The sequence below is a fragment of the Centrocercus urophasianus genome, unplaced genomic scaffold (assembly GCF_019232065.1).
Source record: "Centrocercus urophasianus isolate 14NV4802_14NV808 unplaced genomic scaffold, USGS_Curo_1.0 seq_10, whole genome shotgun sequence".
In the NCBI taxonomy this organism is placed as follows: domain Eukaryota; kingdom Metazoa; phylum Chordata; class Aves; order Galliformes; family Phasianidae; genus Centrocercus; species Centrocercus urophasianus.
The window spans coordinates 49,612,673-49,629,309 of NW_024884142.1; the positions used below are offsets into that span (position 1 = coordinate 49,612,673).

The 16,637-nt window shown below is 43.9% G+C and overlaps 1 protein-coding gene and 1 long non-coding RNA gene across 7 annotated transcripts in view; one reads left to right on the forward strand and one right to left on the reverse strand.

Annotated features, from left to right (window-relative positions):
* LOC122157730 overlaps positions 1 to 12,484 on the forward strand; it is a 66,556-nt gene extending 54,072 nt beyond the window's left edge. The window contains exons 3-4 of the long non-coding RNA XR_006168000.1: positions 3,347 to 3,452; positions 3,970 to 12,484. This is a non-coding gene — a long non-coding RNA (uncharacterized LOC122157730). The remainder of the gene's footprint in view (positions 1 to 3,346; positions 3,453 to 3,969) is intronic.
* On the reverse strand, positions 7,557 to 16,276 carry IL22RA2 (interleukin 22 receptor subunit alpha 2). 6 transcript variants are annotated; one of them, XM_042813694.1, is made up of 6 exons: positions 14,618 to 16,276; positions 12,368 to 14,197; positions 11,295 to 11,445; positions 10,587 to 10,765; positions 9,398 to 9,567; positions 7,557 to 9,019 (listed from the first exon to the last, which is right to left on the reverse strand). In XM_042813694.1, exons 2-6 carry the CDS (start codon positions 12,480 to 12,482, stop codon positions 8,810 to 8,812), a joined length of 825 nt encoding a protein of 274 aa, XP_042669628.1. In that variant the 5' UTR covers positions 12,483 to 14,197; positions 14,618 to 16,276; the 3' UTR covers positions 7,557 to 8,809. The 6 variants fall into 6 exon arrangements, with proteins under 6 accessions (XP_042669628.1, XP_042669639.1, XP_042669674.1 ...); XM_042813705.1 differs by having other exon boundaries at positions 14,558 to 16,276; XM_042813740.1 differs by having other exon boundaries at positions 7,557 to 8,965; positions 14,010 to 16,276.
* Positions 16,277 to 16,637: the final 361 nt, after the last annotated feature.

Below are 16,637 nucleotides of genomic sequence, written 5' to 3' on the forward strand. Positions count from 1 at the left end.
TTCAACATCTTCATCAGTGACCTTGATGAGGGGATAGTGGCCACCCTCAGCAAGTTTGCTGATGATACGAAGTTGGGAGGATTGGCTGACACGCCTGAAGGCTGTGCTGCCGTTCAGCGAGACCTGGACAGGCTGGAGAGCTGGGCCAGAAAGAAACCAGATGAGGTACAACAAAAGCAACTGTAGAGTCTTGCATCTGGGGAGGAATAATTGCATGCACCAGTACAGGTTGGGGGATGAGCTGCTGGAGAGGAGTTCTGCAGGGACCTGGGTGGATGACAGGTTGGCCATGAGCCAGCAGTGTGCCCTTGTGGCCAAAAAGGCCAATGGCATTCTGGGGTGCATTAAAAAGAGCGTGGCCAGCAGGTCGAGGGAGGTGATCCTCCCCCTCTACTCTGCCCTGGTAAGGCCTCATCTGGAGTACTGCATCCAGTTCTGGGCTCCCCAGTACAAAAAAGACAGGGATCTCTTGGAAAGAGTCCAGCGGAGGGCCGCAAAGATGGTGAAGGGCCTGGAGCATCTCTCCTATGAAGAAAGGCTGAGTGAACTGGGTCTGTTCAGCCTTGAGAAAAGAAGACTGAGAGGGGACCTGATCCAGGTTTATAAATATCTAAGGTGTGGGGGGCAGAGTGCTGAGGCCAGACTGTTTTCAGCAGTGTGTGGAGACAAGACAAGGTGAAATGGCCAGAAACTGGAGCATAGGAAGTTCCGCACAAATGTGCGCAAGAACTTCTTTACAGTGAGGTGACGGAGCACTGGCACAGGCTGCCCAGGGAGGTGGTGGAGTCTCCTTCTCTGGAGATGTTCAAGACCTGCCTGGACACCTACTTGTGTGACCTGCTGTAGGGAACCTGCTTTGGCAGGGGGGTTGGACTCGATGATCTCTGGAGGTCCCTTCCAACCCCTACAATTCTGTGATTCTATGATTCTGTGATTCTGTGATTCTTTTCTAGACAGTGTAGCAGGAATTGGGGAAATGGAGTATTTCAGGGTGTATTTGTGGAACTTGCAAGAAAGGAATGGAATTCCTGCAATAGAGAGGAGCCATGACTTGAGGTGACATGTCAGTCTGTGTCACTGAAATCACAGGAATGTCACTAATAAAAAGCAGAGGATGATCAGAACAATCTCAGCTTCCAATGTGAGTGTCCCTCTTGGGACAGTAGTCAGTGCAGTTCAGTGTCCTCTTTTTTTTTTCCTGCATTCATGATTGTATTCTGCACTCCAGAAAGAGCTATTGAACTTTTTTCTTTTCAAAGAAATGGTATCTGACCGGAAGCATTCCTAAAGGTTACCTCTGTTTTTAGTAAGAGCTATGACTAAATGCGTTAATGACTGATCAGAGGTGACTGTTTGGGAAGTACCGACTTCACATTGGAAAACTCAGCCTGGAAAACAAAGGAAATATTTTTGGCCACAAAGAATAGAAACTTGCTTCGGCTTTTCACTTGAAAAACATAGTGTTTTGAAACATATTTTAATAAATGTTTTCATTTCAGTAAAATGCCATGTTTTCATTAGATATATTTCTCTGGAAGTGTTTTCATTGATCCTACTTCCATGCAGTGCTGGGGTTTGTGGAAAATCGACTGATGCTTCTCTGCTGTTCAGTTTGCCCTCCCCAGTTCATATCATTTGCACACTTCATTCCTTACCATGACTGGCTGTCACTGGACCTTGAGATGTCATGCTTCTGGCTACAGGGCTCAGGTTCTTGGATGTACAGCTCTTTCCTTGGATCATGGTGACTGCTTAGTTTTGAACTATTGCATTTCCTACTTTGTCTGGGAGTAGCTGGATAGTTTTTGTGACAATGGTCAATCATGGCAAGATTAACAATATAATGTTCCTTTTGATGACTGTTGGTAATATAACTTGGTGCTTGCAGTTGCTTTTCATATGGTTCTATTATTTAAAAAGGGGAAAAAATCTTTCCATAAGCTATTTTTGCCAGCTATATGCCAGTGCATCCCAAGCACTGTATTTGCTCAAACTAAAGTTGTGGGAGAGACCCCATGTTGGAGCAGGGTTGGAGAGTAACCATGAATTGCAGCAAAGACAAAGTGTTACAGACTGACTGCAGCCCCCAATCTCTGTTCTCCTTCACCACTTGGGAGAAGAAAGAGAAGTGGGTGGAGAGAAGTGGTTTTAGTTTGCTTTTGGTTCTCGCTGCTCTAGTCTGCTATTAGCAGCCAATAAACTACACCAGTCTCTCTCATGTTGAGTCTGGTGATGGTAATTGGTGAAGGATCTCTCTGTCCTTATCTCAGCCCACTAACCCTTTTTCATCATTATTGTCTGTTGAGGATGGAGAGTGAAAGAGTGGTGTGGAGGGACCTAGCTGCTCATTGGTGTGAAATGACTACAAAATCATATACATATACATATCTTTAATGGTATCTATGCCGAGGTGAATCAGCCCCAATGTGTGTCTGGATTTATCTCTTGAACAGCTGCAACGAATAAGCCTTTCCAGTAATTGCAGCTCCCGCTACCATGGATGAATCTCTCTTTTAACATCTTCTTGATAATGGCCCTTTGGGCTTAAAGGCTGCTGTTGAAATATCTCTCTGAGCAGAATGCATGAACATCATGCCCCTGCAGGTGTAAGGTTTCTCTTTGGCTGTGGACACTCATAAAAATAGCCTTTCTCTGTACTAATGTAACAGTCCTTTTCAAAGGCACAAATTGTTCAGTGTCTGTGCCAGCAGTTAGACATGTAGCCGTCCAACTCACTTTGCTTGTGTTTTGTAGGCTGGTTCAAATAGCATTTCTCCTCTAATGCTGCAAGCATTACTTTCTGTGCACGCTCTCTCTTCTTAAGAGAGTATTAGCCTTGCATTAGTCATTCTGCTGTTCCCCAGAATCTTTTTCATTCTGCCTGAATCAAACTTTTACATCTGTTTTTGCCCCACTTTTATGTCTCTCTTTGCGTTTGGGAACAAAATTAGTGATCAACTTGAAGGGTGATTTTGAGTCAACTCTATTGTTTTTCTTTTTGCTGATAATTTTAGAACCTTCATGCTTTCCAACATAAAAATCAAGAATAAGAATTTAGCCCTGAAATAAGAGTTCATCCCAGTCCTATGACAATCAAGTGCACGTAATACCAGGTTTTAAACAAACCCAGTGTTCCAGAACAATGTTAAAAATACTTGCTCATCCATTGTTTCAAAATGAAAAACAAGTGCTTATGGCTGTTTCTTGGAATCAATATGATTTATTACAAAAACAAATAAACAAAAAAACCAAAATTAATAAATAGTGCCCCCATCATGTCAGAATGACATTGCTTGAAGGACATAAAGGCATTAATGTAATGGTAGTTTTACAATCGCTCTTGTAGGTACAACAGTGGATGCTCACTTATCCGTTCTTCAGTTGAAGCATAAGGATGCCACTGAAGTCCCCACTTTGTCATCCTGCTGGGCTGCATTTTGTCAATGCTGAGGGTATGTGTTTATGTGAACCAGTGTAAGGTGTCCTTACATTCGCTACCTTAGAAAAAAGCAACATACTTTAAAAAATAAAAGTGGTTGTGAATCTTCAGTATTTATGTCAGGTAAACTCCTTTTCAAGAATTATCTTTTTGAAATTTTCTTTTACACATCAAGACTCAACCTTCCTTTTTTTTTTTTTTTTTTTTCCCCATCTCAAGACAAAATTCTGGGGCCAAGGGCTGTTTGAGACAGGCCTTCAGCAAAATCAACTTGTAAGACCTGAAATGCAACAGCAAGCTGTTTCATCATTTGGGAAATTCAGTTGTCAAGCTTTTTTCTTCTTGAAAACGTTTTATGAAAGAACCTGAAAACAAGCAGCTAAGGAGATTGTACATTTTTACGGTGATGAACACCAGTGCCATTTCTTTCCCTATTTATCTGCACATGTACTCTTACTATATGTCTTATGTCCTTTGTGGCAAACCAACTCTCAGGAGTTGTTTTCTTCTTGCTTCTTTTTTTACTGCAGGTTAATACCTTCAATCATTGAAGCAAACATCAAAATCCATAGGAAATACACAGAAAATCATCTAGTTAGGAGAAATTCACTGCGAGTGGAATACGTGATAACACCTGATAGATCTGATACAAAAACCAACATAATTTCACAATCATACCCCACCCTTGGGCCGTAAGGAAGGTTCTTACATGAGATCAAGTCATGCAAGCAAATAACCCCCAAGTTTACATCTGATTATAGCACATATATGGGAGATGTGAACAGGGTTGGCCCAGCTAGACCATATGATGAACACCAAGGATCATGGCATCGTATAAAACTGGGCATCTGTATGGTACAGCTGGCTATGCATAATATTCTCCTAATTTATAAGGCTGAAGCATCTGCTTCTGCTGCTGCTGCTCCATCAGCTTTTCCAGAAGTCTGCTACTGAATGCCTAGTAGTCAAATATTGCAGTTGTGTGTGCCAGTGGAACAGGAAGTTGATATCATTTACAGTGGGAGATTAGGTGCTACTCTATTCCACAGATAAGGTAATGTTCAGCATGGTGAGGTAGAAAGGGCTGGCCTTGTGGGATGGGCTCCACTTCACAGGAAGATCAATAATGGCGTACTCTAAAAGATGTAATATTTATTTCTTGTTGGCAAGATCCCCAGCTGTGACAGGAGGACGTGGTCACATGAGGCCACTGCAGCAGGCTGTGTGTGTGACTGTGGACATCCCCAGTGATGCAGCAGGCGAGATCTTAGAGAACAAATTGTGCAAGTCCTGATTTTGTTCTTCTGCTTCATCTTTCCACTTTATGGAAATGCTGTGCCTCTAGTAACCAGTATTTTATAGAATTGTAGTATCATAGAATGACTTGGGTTAAAGAGGGCAGTGATGATCATCTAGTTTCAACCCAGGCTTTGGCTCTTTGCTTAGAAGTGTCTGCTCTGCAAGTGGGAAAAAATCTGGGGGGAGGGGGTTTTCAGCTGGACCCTGCAAACTGCTTGCCAGAAGTACAGGTTAGCTGAAAATGTCAGCAACTGTAATCTCATGAGCCTTAGCCATGGCCTACATTAGAAGATGGATCCTGCCAGGCACCCTCCACAATCAGAGGCTCTGAAAGGCTGGCTTGTGAGCCTAGCTCTCTCCAAATGCTAGAAAGGTGCTTGAGGCAATGGCTTGTAGTGGAATTGCATGGACACTACTCTCCTCCACCTTATTCAGGCTTCATTGCAGAAGGCCCTCCATGGTTTGCAGCAGAGAAGAGGCCAGGAGAGTTCCAGCATGTGTTCTACATGGACAGCCCCATTCTGGGGATCAAGCCAACAACTTGAAGGCATCCTGCCTTGTGTGCACATGTGCTGAACACCCCACATGTCAGCTCTGAGAGGTGGACCCACACCAGAGACAACCTTGTACCCATGAGAAGGAAGGGGGGAGAAAGCCAGAATTCACTTTTCCAATTATTTCCAAACTGTCTTGCCTTCAGGAAAGCCCCGCTGTAGTTCAGAGCCTAGGAGAAAGTTATTCCTCCTTTTTGCCTTCACAGAGATATTAACAGCAGTGCAGCATACGGGGTAAGGCATCCAAAATTTTGTTTTTGGAAGCAACAGCATTACCAGCACTGTCTAGGTGCTGTGGGTGCAGATCATGCAGTTGGTACCTTCATGAACCCTCTGTTCTGCAAACCCATTGTTGTAGGAAAAGGGCACTATTGCTGCCTGTAGAGAAAAAATATGGCACTAACCATTTTACCAGAACCTTCCCTAGTAAAATTACATTGCAAAGCCATGCCAAAAATAAATTCAAATTCCAAACAGAAAGAGAAAATTGACTTTTGCAGAACATCATGCGGTTGTTAATAATAAATCAAGTTGCTTTCAGAATGGAAGCAATTCCTGCAACTCTTGCACCACTTTCTGTAAGGCTGTGTTGTTGGTAAGGAAGTGAAATCTTGTTAGCAAATATGACAGCACAAGACTTCTTCAGATTTCTAATTCTTTTTCCCATTGTACAATTCTGTATAATTTTATCAAGTTAAAAAAGAAAAATAATTTGGTTTCCAACTTCTGTGAGTCCATAGGAGTTGGGAGTTGGACTAGATGACTTTTAAAGGTTCTTTCCAACTCTGAGGATTCTATGATTCTATAGCATGGCACCTACTACATTTCTAGCCAGGTCCAAACTCTTCAGGCATCTTCTTCTTTATAAATTCTGTTGAAGATTTAGAGTCCTAAACATTTTTATGCTCTGACATGGGTACAGTATCTAGAGACTGTTCCCTGACCAGGATTAGTAGATGTGACCATAATAAAAGTTTATCTCAGTTTAACAAGGGTAAAATGAGCTGCACTAAGGCAAGAAGTGAATTTGAGAAAGAACTTGAATTACTGCAAATATCTTCAGGTTGTGATAAGCCACAAGTGGATGAAGTCACCAGTGCTGCAATACACAACGTGCTGTTTCCTAACACTTTGCCTGAGCAGTTTTATGGAGGTTCTGCCCAGTGCAAGGGGTAGAGCAGGGCAGCACTGTGCAGGTTGCATGCAGTTCTTGCAACTTATCAGCAGTTGCTGAGATCTGGAATTTGTCATGGGGCTTGGTATTGTTTCGAGGTTTAAGTAGTCTCATTTCCCAAATAAATGTAACTGAATTAAGAAACTGTGCAATAGGGGCACAGTAAAACCAGTGGAAGAAGAGGGAGAGGAGTAAATAGGGAAGCACTGAGCAGGAAACCTGATTTTATGGACTGTGTGGACATGATTAGATTCTTGCCAGAGAAGTCATTCAAATACATCGTGTTAGAATCAGATGGCAGAAATATTTAATATGTGATGTCTTTTTTCATTTTGGTAAGGGCACAAGTGACCGGCATTCACTTACTTAAACACGGCCTCTTCCCCAATTCCTGCTGCTGGCATCCTGCTGCTGCTTTCAGCAGTGCTGCTTGTAGGTGAGGTGCTGATGACAAAAAAATTCACCCCAGTATCTGTAAATTATGGGAAAAGTGGAGAGCAACTATGTAGCAGGGAACTCCATTTACCCAAGCGTAAAACTTTGCTTTCTTAAGCCTGGCCCTCTCTCACTGCCTCATATAATTCCCAATAGTAGAATGATGTTAAGTGCAAAGATTATTATTAGTTACAGACCTAGTAGAACTGGCAAAAGCCACTTCCCTTCTCCATTGGTGGCTTAGTGTGTATCTACTCAGTCCTTGCCCAGGAAAACTTTTCTCTTGTGAGACAAAGACAAGGAAGAGTTGAATCGTTGGAAATCACAGGTGATGGATAGAGTTTGTTCATCATTATTGGTTTAAAATAGAGGTCTCTTCCCAATAAATGTCTATCATTAACTGAAAGCAAGGATCTTTTCCGTTTCAGTGTACATGATTTCCTGTCTAATTGTACAATGGTTTCACTACCAGAAATGTTACACTGAGGACACTATGAAGGCATAGCACTGGGCACACATTTTAAAGGACTTCTATTTCACTTTCTTCTACAACCTTTGTTATAGAAGGAACAAAGTGTTTGAAACTTCTAATTCATAAATCATATTTTAACTCCAAGTTTTAAAATAGAAAACCGTAGAAACAATCTTAAAGATATTTTCACAAGTGGTTTTCACATTTTTTTTATTACAATATAAATGCAGATACATATTGTCTTAAATTGTGCTATAGGGCATACAAAGAATCCTTGGGATTTGTGTAACATTAAATGATTAATAAAATTAATTATTTAATGCAGCAAAGTTTAATTTAAAAAAGCATCCACATATGTAGTCCAGCCATATTCTAGACCCCAGATGTCAGTTTACAGCTGGGCCTGTAACAGGAGGCAGCCTCCACTGTTATTGCAGTAACTGGGAAGAGAAAGAACTGCTGCTGCAGTGCATGTTTAAGCAGCATGCTATGAACTTCAACTGAAGATGCCTTCTGCCTACACCCCTCTTGTACCTCTGTAAGCTGTTCTGCCTTGTACAGTACAGGGAAAGCTCTTCATCAGTGTAGGGAAATCACCTAGAAACAAGCTCCTTAGCCTGAGCTATTGACTGTATCTCAAGAAAGACTGATGTTATGCATCACTTGAGGAAGTAGAAGAAGGAAAATCTGTTACAGTCATGCTATAGCCAGGATGCACCCAGGCTCAAAGTCTGAAGATTTCCTAGTTTTCTCTCTTAGAAAGGACCTAAACTTAAGCTTGCTGTGGCCAATGTCACAGATGTCCTAATGTGCTTTGCACCTTGGCACCTGCAAGGCAGGATGAATAGTAAATCTCTCTGCTGAGCAAGTGATACATTAATATAATACAGTGATTGAGGTGAGAAAATAGACTATTCAGACCAGCTAGTTGAAATAACTCTTGCATTCTGGCTCATAGAAACTCATGAAATTTCATAAACGACTCATTTTTAAACACATAATACCTAAATAATGGCCATTAAGTGAGGATGGGTACATCTAGACTAAACACACTGGGTAAATCCCTAGAGATGTTGCAGCAGAATTGCCTGTTAACAAAGCTGGAGACCACTCATTTTCCTGGTTAATAATTGCATGATGGCAATAAAAACTGAGGAAACAATATTATGCATAACTGGTTGAAGAAAGGGAAGAGGGAGGCATTTCTGAGCACTCTGACAGCATGCAAGTAATTATCCACACCGTTCTTCTAACCTTTTTGGGCTTATCATTCTCGTCTGGAGTGAAACGAGCCAAGAAGATGCAAGAACTGTGGCAAACGATGCCCTCTGAGACAGCAGCGTTCCTGCCATGTGCCACCTTCTCCTTTTGGGGAGCGGGTGGGTGTCAGCTTGCTGCATCTTCTCTGGCTCTGGCCTGCGGCAGCGGCCACCTGGTCACAGCAGCACAGTGCACTGTCTGTTGCTGTAGGCACTGCTGCGGCCCAGCACCAGCACTGATGTTCTAGCCACGATGCAGTAGCTGATTCCCGGCCTCAGGTCTTCTATTTTGATCACTTTGTCTTTTCCTTCATACACCAGCACGCTGTGTTGCTTCAGACAGAGGGAGGAGAAACAGCTGGTCATGCATGTGTGTCTATGACTAAGCTGGGAAGGATGAAAAGTTCAGAGCAACACATGGGTTGGCATTAAGTCAACAACATTAACTAGCATTAGTTATTTATGTGTTAGTTTTGGTGTTGTTTTCTTTCTCGAAAAAAAAAACCACCCCAAATTGCCCTCATTTCCCAACTGTTTCAACTAGGCTTTAGATTCTGAAATACTACACCAATGGGAATGAAGAAAGTGGGGATGAATTACAACCCAGTTCAACCAAATTAAATTCCTGAAAAATAAGCTTACTTCGTGTTTAGATACACAGCCATTTACACTCTTCCAATCCCAGAGGGCTGTAAAAGGGAAGAGTGTGCCTATATTCTCTTGGCTTTTCAATGGTAAAGAGTTTATATCTGAATATGTACTTACCCCATCTAGCAAGTTGTTAATTATGAAGACTTGGTACAGAAGATCATAATAATTTGTCATTGGTATCATGCTGCCTCTCTTCCTTTTATAAGCCGAACGTGGAGCCTGGAGCTTTAGTATTACAAATTTGTTGCTGTGAACCACCTTTATTGTTGGAGGTCCTATCATAGCTAAGGGTATAAACAAAGCTGTGAGTATGATTGTAGCATGTTTATTAATAATGATCCACAGAACAGAATGCTTTGGATTCTTTGCCCTGATTCTTTTTCTTCATGTTTTTCTGCTATCTTGAGCTGCAGAAATGTTTGAACCATTTCAGGTCAAGGACAGCTTCAGTCATTCTTCTTCGAACTCATGGAGCCTGCTTGGTTAAAGACAGCTGAGGTTTCACATGGTGCCTGTGTACCCCTGAAGGCAGTGGCTGCCCCACATTTTCTCAGGAGGATGTGGTGCAGGGCAAGGTGAGCTGCTGCTGCTGCAAGATGCAGCTCTAGCTCAAAGCATGCGGTCTTGCCTACACAGAACAAGTTAGTTTGTGCTTCAGGGCTGTGAAGTGACTTGTGTTGGTGACTACACTTCAGTTTTACATTGACTAGAGAGGTAAAATATTGATAATTTATGGGAGCTTACTGGTAAAAGTATTGATACTGCTTAGTGTGCTAACAGTCCTGCAGCTTCATTGTGCACTATGGAATTACAATGGCTGTACTAACTAAAAGCTCTGTGTGCGCCCTTTCTAAATATACCACTGCCAGGAGAATACATGTGGGAAGAACTCATGCATGTGAGAAGGCTGTTGGCTATGCAGCTGCCTTCTCTCTTCTCCCCTTTCCCTCTGGCAGAGAACATTTCCTTCTTCACACTGTGCTCAATCCTTCCAGCAGCCCCCAAAACTGCTGCAAGTATTTTGTGGAGTTCCATGAGGGAGAGCTTGAGTGGAAGGGAGCCAGGGATTTCTGATCCCCGAATTGTAGCTAAGATGCTGCTCATCTGAAATTGGTTCAAGTGTGGGGAAAGTTATTATGTCGCAAACACTTCACCTGAGAGCTGTGGACACACAACTTCTTTTGGTACAGTCTTCTATCTAGAAGGGGATCACTTCTGACAGCAGTTTGGGAGCAAAAATGCTGTGCTCCATGCTGCAGAAAACCCAGCCCCATGCTCAGAGAGCCCGTGTGTTTGCACTTACTTTCTCTCCAGGGAGTGAACCTGCAGCTGAGGCTCCAGTCGGAGCGGACATCAGTGGAAGCGGCTTGCACCCTGCTGTAGTAAGCCTCATAGGCATCAGAAGTCTCCTCTGTCAGGTCGCAGAAATGGCTCTGAATCCCCCAGCACTCTTCTTTGTTTTGCCACTTGCTCTGCCCATACCTTTGGGGAAAGGAGGAGCAATGCGAGCCCTAGCTATCATCAAACAGATTTGTGCAGACTTGTAACAGTCTATTCCCCAAAGGAACCAAAGGCTTTCATGCTGTGAGGTGCTGGACTGGACCAGGCCTCCCTTGTGGAGCAGGCTCCCTCTGAGGAACAGGTAGCAGCACTGCACCCTGTGGCACAGTGGCCACCGAACCCCTGACTGTGCTCCTGCAAGATGCCTGGCCTGCCAGACCTGCCTGGGGCAGGCTGATGGTCTCAGAGGCCCCCCACACAAACTGCATGTATGTGCCATGCTGAGGTGCCATGAGGGTGTGTGTCACGTTGCTAGACGTGCTTGACCTCCAATGTCCTTCAGGCTGCTCAGCTGCACTTTACGGGCTTGTGATAAGTGCAGGGAGCTGGCAGCCGTGAAGGACATGGCTGTGCCCCAGGTATCCTTTGGCACCTGAGAGATCCCTTTGGCTTGCCAAGCAGGGATAGGCTGCTGCTGGATGAGGCATGCTGGAGTTCCCCCGGCACTTACACTTTATACTGCACAAAGTAGAGCGTGGTTTCTCCCTCTCCAGCCCTTCCAGGCAACCAGCGCAGGGTATTGTTGAAATTCAGTGAGTAAAACCGTACCCCCCGTGGCTTGATTGCATCTTGCAGGTCTCGATTTTCCAGGACTGGAATGGCTGCAAATAGTAAGGAACAGTGACAGCACACATTTCTCTCAGGCAGGCACCTCTGCATCCAGGCACACGCTGCTCGGGTGGTTCTAGGCTGGCAGCTGGTAGGGAAGTTCAATCTGGGTTTCATGTTCCAAACTTTCCACGTTGCAGTGAGCAGATGTAGAAATTACAGACCACAGCCAGGATTGTGAAAGGAACAAATCCTGGTGGTTTTTTTTTTTTTTTTTCTTTTTTTTCTTTCATAATTGAATTTACTGCCATTAAAGATGCCCAGTGGACACCCCAGCAGACAAACCCTTCCGATCGGCTCCTAAAGCATGCAGTACACAGCTGCACCAGTAGTTAAAGGTAGGTGCTTAGGTGCTCTGTCCTTCCTATCTCAGATTTAGCCTGCAGGAACTACATTTTAACAATGGTGTATAGTGTACGGTATCTATGTTTTAATAGTTACCACGTCTGTGTTTGTTTTTTCTTGCCTAATAAAATAGTATAACATTCACTGTTTTTCTCATCTGAACTGATGGAAAAAGCTGTCTGGCAGCTTTCAAGATAAGCTGTTTCCAAAGTGAAACAGATACAGGTGACAAAATCAGTTAACACTCCTGAAGCATCCAAATCCTAACAGGTTTCTGGATTTCATGACCCACCTAACTTACTGTGCCCACAGTTTTATCTGCAGTATATCTCAAAACCAGAGACTCAGACACACAGAATTGAACTGAAGCTGGTAACAGAACTGTAAGTAAATGTGATGAACATCACACTCCTTTCAGCTGCATTTTGAAAGACAAAATGAGACTAATTTGGAAATGACAGGACTTCTGAAACCAGCCTCTGTATCCAGAGATTTCCTGACTTGCCCAGCTTTGTGAACAGACCCAGCCCTCCTCCCCAGGTAGGAAGAAAATTGAAAGCCTTTACTTACTGCTTATCTTGTCCTGCAGCAGGTGCATCAGAAAGCAGAGAGAGGAAAGCCTGATCCCCCTCATGCTTAGGAGAGCAGCTCCATGACTGAGAGCATCTCTTTTCCTCTTGGGCATGTCTTATGAGGAAGTAATTATTAAAATGACTTCTCCATTTATAAAGTCCCTGTTGTGGCTTTGATTTAATTTAGTTGAGAAACATATGAGTTGTTCTAAATTAAACACAAGCAATTGTTCCTACTTGGAAACTGCACTCATTCTGAAGTTTGGAACTAATTATGAAGCAAACCAATGAGAAAAATGTCCTTTTTTTTCAGGGACTAATTCCCAAATGTCTGGCAATATTGCTTTATCCCAAAAATATGTCACACAAGCTTGCGTCTTCGCTCTGTTAGGATATTGTTTTTCAGCTTGCCAGTCACTCAGTGCTGCAGAACACAAAATCTTGCTGGAATAACACAAAACAGCGATGAGATGTCATCTTGGTGGCCTGTCTTGGGGTCGAACACAAGAGTGAAGGCTGTCAGAACATTCAGTGCAGGATGCCATTTAGGATCATGTCATCAGAGGGACACGGGGACATGAAACTGCTGCAGTTTTTGCTGTGGAGAGATGGTTGGAGGCTGGGGCTGGCTGAGCCCAGCCCACTGGTCAAAGTGCCACTGCGTATTGGGCACACGTTGGGCGTACTGCCACACTGTGTGCACCACGGCAACTCTGAATGCTGTACCACTGGTATGCATATCCCACAGCCCCAAAATGGGATGCTGGGCTTGTGATAAAGTGATCTCACTCTGTGCTGGTAGGTCCTTTATTGCTGTGTGTGCCAGCCTTCAGGAGGCCAGTTGTTGCCTGATGGGCGGTATGGACAATGTGGTCATGCCGAGTGCCGGCACACTGGGTATCCCAGCATGAGCCAGGTGCCTTCACCTCCTGCACACTCACATCAGTGGGCAAGAAGAGACAACCCAAACATGCACAGTGTAGAGCAGCACACAGTAGTAATGCCCACCAATGAATAACCAAGGTAGAAACCACCTGGTTGCAGGAACAAGTCATCTCTGTCTGCAGAAACTTGCCGAACTCCTCACCTTGACTTTGGGAAAAAGACAGAAGAAAACGCTGCCAGGATGAAAAAAAGTGCAAGTTATTGTGCAAATTAAGGTTTTTTTTGATCAAAAGGCATTTGATTGCAGTAGGCAAACTGAACACAACCTAATCAAGAATCTGGTCTTGGTGACTTCAGCTGAGCACATGCACATCATCATGCGCGCACTGAATTCGCAGCAAGCACATTAAAACTGTAGATGTGTAACTCTGAATAGCTAGTTACCAGAATGTGGTGTTAGCTGCGAAGGAATGCAGAAAAGAAAAAAAAAAAAACAAAGAAAGAAAAGAAAATAAAGGTAGAAGGTGGGGAGGCAGTCTTGGCATTGCTTTCTGGGAATTTTTTATCTGTCCACTTACCAAACACATTTTCGAAATTCAATGACTTTTAAGAAATTCCCCACAGCACACACAATGAGCATTTCATCATGTTATATGAGCTCAAGTGTGGGAATAGGGAACTTTTATGAACTGATCAGCAGGCTGAAATGCCATCAAATTTTAGTCACACCTGTCACAGGTTGTGTATTTACTTACTTGAATTGTACCAACACACCTTACCAGGACCCAAGATTGGAGCTCCGCCAGAATCACTGCTGGTGGCAGCACCTCCCATGATGGCAAGACCTCCCAGAGCTGGGATTGGGTGGCTGCATGACTGGGGCCAGGCTGGATGCCCCTTTGGTTCTCCCTTCCAAATACAGAAAGACTGCTTCTTGCTATGGCTAAATGGTGAAAGAAACACTTGGGTCATGGAAAAGGTCAGGGCTTCCCACACACCATCAATAGTGCTTGTTCTGTAATTGGGCCTGGCAATGTAATGCAATCTCTTCGCATAATTTCACCATTATTGAAACACCCACTGATAATCCCCATGTTTTATCTGTAACATTTTCCTTCTCATGAACTTCAATCATGTCTCCCCAGTGCTCTTTGCGATAAAGACAATTACATTTTAGTGAGTGGCAGCTGCACACACCCATATGGACATACTCATCTTGAGTGCAACACATCTATAGCACATTTAAATAAATAAGAACATATAAGAAACAGTACTGCTTAAGAATACTTTGAATGGTACTTACAATGAAATGAAAATGACAACATTCCTTTCCCCAGCAGCATCTACATTAGTGCTTACTTACATTGCAGAATTTGCTTTGACCCAGACCTTTGTGACACAGCAGTTCTGTGGTTTTGTGAACAGACACAGCTGAAGGCACCAGAATTTTTTCCATTCCTGGAATAAAAACCTCTCCAAATACTGGGTAAACAGAGTTCTTCCTCTTGAAGAATGGCTATTGCCACACAGAGGTAAAAGCTGAGTACCTTCTTGCTGGAAGCTGCCTGACTCATCCCATCTGATAGCTCCACCTTATTGCTTTATTTTCTGCTAGAGCAAGATATTCCTGACCGTAAGAGAGAAAATGTGACCCCAGAAGGGCTCCTCCCGCAGCCACCTCTACGACTGGGTACAGGTCTGCACATTGGTTTCATAGGCTCAGACCCATGCAACAGCCTCTCTTGGCTGGTGGCTCTGGAGCTCAGCTTGTCCAACCCAACGCTCCAAGCTGATAACAGGGTCACCTCACACATGACCACTCCCACTGAAAGCTCTTCCCTCATATATCGAATCGGGATTTCCCTGCTGCAACCCATGACAGTGGCTTTTTGTGTTCAGGTTGCAAGTCTCTGAGCAGAACCCGCCTGTATTTTCTGTAAGTGCCCCATGCATCCAGCTGGCAACAGTGCTGAGATCCCCTCCTAATCCACTTCCCTGCCTCTTCTGGCACATCGCGTGCAGCAGCCCTTCACTGCCTTACTGGTGACTTTGAACATGAATCAAAAAAACAAACAACAACAAAAAAAATCCGAAAGAAAAAACCCACATCAACCACCCACATCCAAGCAACGGGGACTTTTATTTCTCAGCCCTTCAGGGAAGGGGCATTACATCACAAGAGTTATTACAGAAAAGTTTCTAAGGAAGTGAGACTGACTTTCTCTATGTACTGTGGGTATTCATTGCTTCCTGCCCACAGGTGTGAACTGTTTATCTCTCGCAGTCAGTGGGCTTGCCTCAACATTTGGGAGATTACAGTAAAAAATGCCAAGTGCCATATCTGCACTTTCATAGTAAGAAACGTGAACGTGCTGAAAGCTCCCTCTGTAGCAAGTCCTTATTTGCACTTGAAATATTTATTTAACAACGTGTGAGACATTGCCTAGCACCACAACATTAGTAACCAACACCAAAGTTCACTCTCTGTAGAGAATGTAAATACAAAAATGGTGCAAAGGCTGTTCTTCCATTGACAAGTTTCTTTAACGAGGCTGATTGTTTCTCTTGTTTGCTAAGCCTTATGTTTTTTTTCCTACTGCTAAAGCACTACAGCTAGTTTTAGCACACAGATAAAAGACCTGGGTTCCGTCAGCTTGTGGGTCCCCCGCCAAAGCACCCACAAGCTAAAGCCTACCAGCAGAGACAGGTGGAGTTACTATTACATAAGGTTTTTTGTTTGCTTTAGCTGAAGCAATGTTAGAAGTGTAGGAAGCATGCCAGGTGATTGCTTGGCCAGCTGAAACACAGATTAGGCAGGAGAGGCACAATACAAACATTGGGCGTACCGCCTTTGTCCATCTACCGGAGCAAAGAGAGGTGAGCTGAAGGCAGGCAATGCTAGTGCCTGCTCTCTGCTCCACTGCCAGCAGCAGCTGAGGCAATGCCTGAGCTGTCAGCTGCATGGGCAGGAATTACAGAATATAAAGGCTGGAAAAGACTTTAAAGATCACCAAGTCCAACTACCAGCCCACCCCCACCATGCCCACTGACCACATCCCTCAGTGCCACATCTACGCTGTTTTCAAACACCTCCAGGGACAGTGACTCTATTACCTCCCTGGGCAGCCTGTGCCAATGCCTCACTGCTCTTTCAAATAAGAAAGTTTTTTTAATATCCGACTCGAACCCCTCCTCACACAACTTGAGGCCATTCCCTGTCAGTGCTACTTGGGAGAAGAGGCCAACCCCCACCTCACCACAACCTCCCTTCAGGCAGCTGTAAAGAGTGATAAGGTCTCCCCTGCTCCTGGTGGCTGCTGTTGACCAGCATTCCATGGTCCTTTTCCACTCTGCAGCTTTCCAGCCATTTTGCCCCATGCCTG